Raw genomic sequence first — 8,604 nt, 5'->3', positions numbered from 1 at the left:
GCAAATGAGGCAACCGATTCGGATCTTGCTTGATATCAAAGCCGGAATCTTTACCTCTCTTAGGTAGTGTAGAACTTGATGAAGCTCAGTTCTTTTGGATGGTTGAGATATTTGTTCCCCAAACCATTCATTCTAAGCTCTCTTTCTAGAGCTTTAGCACGATTTATTACTTCTTGGAACAAGGACAAATTCAGTACAATCAACATGTCCTTCAACCTCGGGAGTAAACCCTCCACGAACCATTCGCAGACATCTTTCTCTGTAGGCACCAATTCAGCTACAAAACGACTCAATTTTTAAACTGACACTCATACTCATATACAGTGCGGTTCATTTGCTTCAAATTTAAGAATTTATGCTTCATCTGCTTAATGAATGATCTCCTATGTACTTATGTCGAAACTCTTCCAGGAACAGAGACCATGTCACTTGATCACTGGTCATCCTCAAGGTGACATTTGTCCACTAAATTCTCGCTTGCCCACGAAGTAAGAAGACTACTCGTCTAGCTTCTCCACATCAGAACATAGAGTCCCTCTAACATGATCTTCACATCATTGAGTCAAAGGTTCGTAGTAACTGGACCCTCCTCAGCCTCATCTTTGAACTCATAAGCTCCTAATATTTTCAGCTCCTTTGCAACAGTCATCCTTTGCGTTGAGGAGGCAGGAAGTTAGAAACAGGTCAAGATTGCGTCCAACGTTCTGAAGAAGACGTCTTGATCTTGCACAACCACTTTAGAGGGTGCCTGTTCTTTACCTTTCCTGGTCAGGGTAAATGAATTACTACTTTCGGCTAGTCTCTCATCTCCCGCTTCACTTTGGGAGTTATCTTGTCCAGACATCTAATCAAATATAACCAAATGTCTTTATTAGCTAAGCAGCATACTCATTACTCTTATCAGATCAGAAGTTCTTACTACTATATTGGCATGTACACTTTTAAGACATTATAGACTTTGGCTTATGCGATAATCGACTAAACTGGCTCTGATACCATTAAATGTAACACCCCAACCTGTATCCGACCCAGATACGAATCTGAAGTGTCACATTGACTTTTCAAACATGTACATTGAAAAAAAACCGTAGTAAATTTAAACTTTTATTAACACAAAAACTATATTTACATCATTAGGTTCAAAACATTACAAAATCAATCAGAGCATGTATATTATACGACTCTATTTTCATGCCAACACATATTATATAAACAGACATACTGTGTAAAGTGCTTCTGATCTGATCCTTAAGTTGTGATATGATGTTCTGCTGCTCCTAAAACTGGTCTTCTTGCTTTCCTGTACCTACGCGTAAATCACTTACACAATAAGTCATAGAGTTAGTGAGGCATAAACTTATAATAATATATTTCTTATGAATATGAGCATGTAACATACTATTCATATAAAATCATCACTATCATTCATGAGTCCATTTCATTCATATGATTCATTATGACCAATACTAATACGATAACATATAATGCAATACACACATTTTTCATATTATTTATAGGCCTATGTATATACTGAGAACTTAAGGTATTCGAGTACATGGAGGTTGTGCACATCTGCTGCCACCACAGCTCGTATAAGTCCCATTGAGTAGCATATGAAATTTATCTCTAAGGACCTGTGAATATGTCCCGAATGACCTATGAGTATGTCCCGAAGGACCTATGAAACCCTCGACTCTTGGCATGCCAACTATACCTAGAGCTCTTATATTACATAACATGGGCATTAATATTTTACTTCATACAAACATGTACTCATGTCATTTCCATTGTAATCACATATATCTTTTTTTCTATCACATTTCACATGTGCATAAAACCATCCATCTCACATCTTATAACACAAGTATTTTAATACATTCATATGAGTCATATAACATGTATTGAATCATATGTAAACATATAGGACTTATGCATATTTAATAAAGACTATAATGTATGCATGTTCATAATTATCAGACTACGAAATTAATCTAGGAAATAGACTTATCGCGAGTCTTATTTCCATTAAATTGTACGTATATTATGCACTCACCTTAGCCTTGCTTGCTTTGAATCGGTCCTAATTCTTCGATTGTTCCGGACCGAGATTACGTTCAGTATCTACATAATTATACATGGATCCATATTAGTATTCTAATTGATATACTCTAATCTTTCATTTTTAGACTAAAAGAAATGCTACTTTCATTTTTTATTTAGGGTAAGTATCGGTACACTCTGGAGTGTATCGGTACATCCCTTAACGTATGTATCGATACACTACCTATGTATCGGTACACAAATTACATTCGAAGTTTTCATTTTAAGGGGGTATCGATACACTGCCTATGTATCGATACACTTATTGCATTCGATGATTTTTCTTCAAGAGTGTATCGGTACCTATTGAATGTGTATCGATACACTTTGGCCAGAAATCACATTTCCAGCACGAAAATTCACTCTTTTCAGCTTCAACACTTCATGTTTCCTCCCATTTCATATTCTTAACTCACATACATATGCTTAAACCAATTTATACTCTTTTATTACACCTTAAACCTCAAAATTCTTTTCTCCAAATAAAAATCAATAATCATACCAATTTTTCAATATGTTCTAAATCCAATTCTATCACTTGATATCTCTTAATTAAGTTGATGACAAGTCAAATTTAGTTTCTAATTCAACTTATCAACTCTTTTCTAGAAATTCATTTAGAAACCCCTTCTCTTTAGTCTCTTATAACTTCTTCATCTTTTGATAATAAGACAACTTAAGCTTTCCTTAAGCTTAAATATCACCTAAGGATCAAAATTCGCTCTTAAAATCAACAAATAATCAGCTAAGCATAAAACTCACCTTTGCTACCTTGGTTCACGGTGGAAAGAAAAAAAAGGATGAAGTGAACTCTAGAAACTCTCTTTTCCCTCATCCACATTTCTCACGTGTATATATCTCATCCCTATCACATTTTAATTCATTTTTAAGTCAAATGACCATTTTTCCCTTTAATTCATTTAATAATTACTAACAATCCTTCATAAAATATTTCCAAATAAGTCCTTGAACTATTTAATTATTCTATTTTAATCACTAAATTCTGAAGCTTTATAATTTAGTCATTAACCCGATATTGAGGATGTTACAACTAAAGTACCGATATTTTTATACATATACTTATAAATGTATAGATACATGTCTATTTTTAACTGGTTTTCTTCATTTTCTTATATATTACTATATATATTGATACTTCTTTGCAAGATATCAATACCTACCAATAAACAAAGTTTACAGGTTACCAAAATTTTTAATATTTCTTCATGTTTTCCACCTACAACATTTTTTTAGTCAACATTTCCGGTAGCGCTTAACCGACTTTGTTAAGTATCTTATTAAATTTTCGGTCAAACCATTTCTTAACCGTATATTAGTTCGCTTCTCCTTAAACAAACCCATGTTCACTGTTCGGTCCTGACTTTTTAACTATCTTCATTATTTTAACCACTCCGTTTCCACACATTCGTCGTTGATTACGTAAAGGCTGACGAACCCTCACTAATTTATTGAATAAACTAACCGGGTGCAGCATCCAAAGTCTTGAGAAACAAGCAAATCTTTCCTCTATAAGAAGCATGAAACCAAGGTAACCCTTAAGGAGCAAAATGGGTGATGAAGTGAAAGTTTTTGGATTCTGGGGTAGCCCTTTCAGCCGCAGGGTAGAGCTTGCTTTGCGGTTCAAAGGTATACCCTATGAATACATAGAAGAAGATGTCATAGGGAACAAGAGCCCTTTGCTTTTGCAGTACAATCCTGTTCATAAGAAAGTTCCAGTTCTCCTTCACAACGGCAAACCAATTGCAGAGTCGCTTGTGATACTTGAATACATCGACGAAACTTGGAAATCCAATCCTATTTTGCCGGAGGATCCTTACAATAAAGCCAAGGCTCGATTCTGGGCAAAGTTCATAGATGACAAGGTATGATTTCACATTAATGATAGTATCATAAGATAATATTATATAATAACCTTTCTCAATTAAAATTTTAAATTTTAAATATTATATCTTTTCATTTTAACAGTCATCTTTATGTATATTATCTTGTGATTGTATTTGACTAAATCTTTATTAGAAAGTAATAAACTTTATTGTGTATAAATACGTTGGTTGTCATTGATGAAACGAGCAATGAATAACATTTTGACAATATTTTTAATTTTTCTTCTATATGTTATCCGATATTATCTCTCCCGAGTTTTAAGTTTCAATTCCAATAACCATTGAAAACACTCTCTAATACTCTTGGCCCAAACAAGCCTTTCACCATAGTTATCATCCATAACTCTATCAAACTTAACTCCACCAATCAATAGCATCTCTTATCTTACCTCCGCTCTGCATGCTCTTGAAATCGATCTCTCAATTCTTTCTCATGCTTCCACCTTATTGATATTTTGTGTTGTCTATCTTCTAAACCACTATCTTGCCAGTAATTCTGTGCAGCATGATAAGATTATGCTATAATCTTTCTCAATTTAAATTTTAAAATTTAAATGTTACATCCTTTCATTTTAGCAATAGATTTCGTTTGTGTATAGATATATTGGTTGTGATTGATGAAATGACCAATAAATAATGTTTCTACAACCTTGTTAAATTCTTCTTGCACATCATATAGTATAGTAAGAACACGAAAACACGAATTTGACCAACTCGGTGTCCATGCAGTGCATGCCTGCTATTCAGAAAGCCGTATTAGGCCCGGAGAAGGAGCGAGAACAGGCGGCAGAAGAAGTTTATGATTGTCTGAAAGCTCTTGAAAGTGAACTGAATGGGAAGAGATTCTTTGGTGGAGATACAATTGGAATGGTAGATATTGCTGGCAATTTTGTTGGGTATTGGCTTAGGATCATTCAAGAAGTTACCGGAGTGGAGTTGTTGTCGGCTGAGAAATTCCCTCACTTGTTCAAATGGACCGACGAGTTTGTGAGTTGCAGCATTGTTGGGGAAAATTTACATCCTAAAGACAAAGTATCGGTCGTGATTAAAGCTCGTATTGATCAAATGAGGGAAGCTCAAACTAAAGCCCCTAATTGAACATTTTTCCTATGAGGATCTCTTTTATCTTGGTTTCGGGTGTAATCTCAATATATGTTTAAATTGACTATTTGCTCTTACTTTCCAGTAAAAAAAAATTATCACCTACTCTTAAATAAAATTTCTTTAATATTCATTAATCTTTTAATTTCTTTAATCAAATCACTTAATTATTTAAATAATATCAATCAAACCTACGTTATTACCGAACCATAAAATTACATTCATCGGTCGGCAAATTTGGCAGCTCACGGGATTGCCCAGTTTGCTTTATCACTTCCTAGGCCTTTTTATTTTGATTACGATTATTGAGGAAGAGTTGTGCGAACGTGTATGGGTCTTGTTGAGTCCCTTTAATCGTCTTTCTGGTTCCATTATTGAGGAAGAGAAATTAAAGTTTAAACAAAAAAAATTCAAATCGAAACAGTGTAAGAGTTGAGTTTACCTGGTCGTTAAGTTGTTGTGGGGGTAGAGGGCTTCACGGCTTCCATCCTTGTCGTTGAAGGTCTCGTTGTTAGGGATAGAGGAATCCTTGACAGAGGCACACGAGTAACGCAGGGACCAGATTCGAACGCATGAGAACCTAAAATATCATCATCAGTGCGTATGGATCTCTGGAATTAGAATCGCGTTTTGCAGGCGCCTTAGATTGATGGTCGAAATTACTAACGGTGGTCGGGGCTAGGATTTGGGTCTCGGTCGAGAGTGGAAAGAGTGGAGAGGAGGAGTTAGTTTGGTCTTGTTTAGGGGACGGTTTTGTTCCCCATTTGATTTGCTGGTGGCCGGTGGGATGAGCTTTGGTGCTCTCGGCAAGGTGAAACGTATGAGAAGGAGAGAATGAAAAAGATAGGGGAGGGGGGACGGCGCAGAGGATGTTTACAAAGGAAAATTAGGGCAAGTTTTCATTTAAAATAATATGTATATTAACTCTACAAAACGACGTCGTATAGGTTGCTCATGAGTTTTTCATTATATTGGTCATTTAAATATTTTGTTTTATATATTTTAGTCCTTAAATTGATGTTTTCGTATTTCTAATCCTGTCTTCTTATTTTACCCGAATTTAATGTCAGTCCTAAATGGTAATGTATTTAAATCCTGTTGTTTAGACATTTCACCTTTAATTTTTTTCATGTTTCGTTTTAGTCCCTAGGTTGAATTTTGCATGTTTATAATTCTTTCTATTTATTTTATGTTCATTTAATTTTATTCCTAGTGTTAATTTCTGTAATTTTGTGGTCTAGACATTTGAATTCTATCTTTTTGCATGATCTTTTTAGTCCTAAGCAGGTTTTGGGTTTATTCTGGTTTTAATCCTTTGTAATAATTTTATGTACTCAATATTGTAATATTTGCATTTATGTTTTAATTGTTATCTTGTTTACATTTAAGATAGTAAAACTTTGTTTAATATGATTTAGTCATTATTTTAATATGTATATGCATGTTTAAAAATTTACAGTTTGACTATTTTTTTTTTGTTTCAGTCATATTTATGTATCACATATTAATATATACAGTGTATTATAATTAATAAATATAAATTTTGTATGTCACATGGCATGGTAATATATTTGTGTATCACATGTTGATATAATTTTTATATCATAATATTTATTTAATTATTTTTTTGCATGATATTCTTTTTGCATAATTTGTATGATAACCTCGTGCACATAACTCGACATTATTACATAATCGGATTAAGGGTAATACCCTTTTAATTTAAGATTATTTTAAGTGGGTTGTCTTAACTGATTAGATATCTGCTTTGGATGATTTTAAATTAAAAGTATATTCCATCAGTGACACCTAAGAAATTGATTCATCTCTCTTAAAATTTGGGAATGGAAGAAAAAGAAATGTTAGGCTATTTAAATTTATCGAGAAAAGATAGTTAGAACTTATCTAAGATCTGGTCTCGATATTTGTAAATAATCGAATATTTTTTATCTTTCTAAAGGCTTGGTAATTTTAACTTAATCAATCTGGTTGCTTTTGAATATGGTGGAATTCGTGTGTTGTTATTTGTTGGGGATCATAAATCAAATTAAAATCGAATTTGTAAATTTCATTGCAAAGACATTAATTAATCGACGAGGTACCGATTTAGGACGCTGTGGGGGTGCTAATCCTTCCCCACGCGTAACCGACTCCCGAACTCATTTTCTGGTAACGCAAACCTAAATTTGTTGTTTTAATTAAAATTAATTTTTATTTAAAATGACAATATTTTTTGGTGTTCAATCACACCCTAATCAAAGGTTGGTGGCGACTCCTCGAACCGTATGACTTTCTTATCGTTATGGAATTTTCAAAATTTCGAAACGAGTGGTTTTCTAAGATCGCACTGTTTTTAATTAAAAATTAATCAATTAAGAGGAAAATTAAAATTGATGCGGTTTTCAAAATCCCGCTCCCCATTCTAAAATCGTTTCGACAATAGTATCATTTATGGCTAATCTTATTAATGCACTGAAGTGAAACCAAGGTGCAAAATCAAGGTGACCCTTAAGGTGCAAAATGGGTGATGAAGTGAAAGTTTTTGGATACTGGGTGAGCCCTTTCAGCCGCAGGGTAGAGCTCGCTTTGTTGTTCAAAGGTATACCCTATGAATACATAGAAGAGGATGTCTTAGGGAACAAGAGCCCTTTGCTTTTGCAGTACAACCTTGTTCATAAGAAAGTTCCAGTTCTCCTTCACAATGGCAAACCAATTGCAGTCTCTTGTGATACTTGAATACATCGACGAAACTTGGAAATCTAATCCGATTTTGCCGGAGGATCCTTATGATAAAGCCAAAGCTCGGTTTTGGGCCAACTTCATGGATGACAAGGCATGATTTCACATTAATGATAGTATCCTATAGTACATTACAAAGACGTCCGTCCCTTGAAATTTTATAAATTCACCCCTTAACATAAAATCTTATGTTTGTCCCTGTTTGTAGTGCATGCCTGCCATTCAGAAAGCTCTATCGACTCCGGAGAAGGAGTGGGAACAGGCGGCGGAAGAAGCTTGTGAGTGTCTGAAAGCGCTTGAAAGTGCACTGAATGGGAAGAGATTCTTTGGTGGAGATGCAATTGGAATGGTGGACATTGCTGCCAATTTTGTAGGATTTTGGCTTGGGATCATTCAAGAAGTTGCCGGATTGGAGTTTGTAAGTTGCAGCGTTGTTAAGGAAAATTTCCCTCCTAAAGACAAAGTATCGGTCGCGTTTAAAGCTCGTATTGATCAAATGAGAGAAGCTACAACTAATGCCCATAATTGAACGTTTAAAGTAACATCAATACATGTTTAAATGTGCTATTTGCTCTTGCTTTCGAGCAAAAAAAAAACAAATAATGATCACCTACTCTTAAATAATGTTTGTAGTTCATTCGACATCAAATTTCTAGTTTGCTAGTCTCTATCAATGTTTTTAAAACCGGATCGGACATTGAACTGGTGAAGGTACTGGTTCACTGGTTCAACCAGATTCAACCGCGGTTGAACCGAATTT

General features: G+C 34.4%; 1 protein-coding gene and 1 pseudogene across 1 annotated transcript; both read left to right on the top strand.

Moving 5' to 3' along the window:
- The first annotated feature begins 3,651 nt into the window (after positions 1 to 3,651).
- On the top strand, positions 3,652 to 5,136 carry LOC120197944 (glutathione S-transferase U8-like). The gene is made up of 2 exons (XM_039199344.1): positions 3,652 to 3,983; positions 4,734 to 5,136. The coding sequence occupies exons 1-2, from the start codon at positions 3,669 to 3,671 to the stop codon at positions 5,100 to 5,102; spliced, it is 684 nt and encodes a 227-aa protein (XP_039055275.1). The 5' UTR covers positions 3,652 to 3,668; the 3' UTR covers positions 5,103 to 5,136.
- Positions 5,137 to 7,621: 2,485 nt separating this feature from the next.
- LOC120198509 lies at positions 7,622 to 8,373 on the top strand (annotated as a pseudogene).
- Positions 8,374 to 8,604: the final 231 nt, after the last annotated feature.

This window comes from Hibiscus syriacus, unplaced genomic scaffold (genome assembly GCF_006381635.1).
Source record: "Hibiscus syriacus cultivar Baekdansim isolate YM2019G1 unplaced genomic scaffold, ASM638163v2 tig00117056_pilon, whole genome shotgun sequence".
NCBI classification, from domain to species: Eukaryota; Viridiplantae; Streptophyta; class Magnoliopsida; order Malvales; family Malvaceae; genus Hibiscus; species Hibiscus syriacus.
The sequence above is the reverse complement of the archived record's forward strand: the minus strand, read 5'-3'. Positions and strand labels throughout refer to the sequence as shown.

Excerpts from the sequence above, each read along its gene's own strand:
- LOC120197944 (XM_039199344.1), top strand. The coding sequence starts at position 3,669 with ATGGGTGATGAAGTGAAAGTTTTTGGATTCTGGGGTAGCCCTTTCAGC. Across the intron at positions 3,984-4,733 it reads CAAAGTTCATAGATGACAAG|TGCATGCCTGCTATTCAGAA; the intron begins GTATGATTTCAC and ends GTGTCCATGCAG.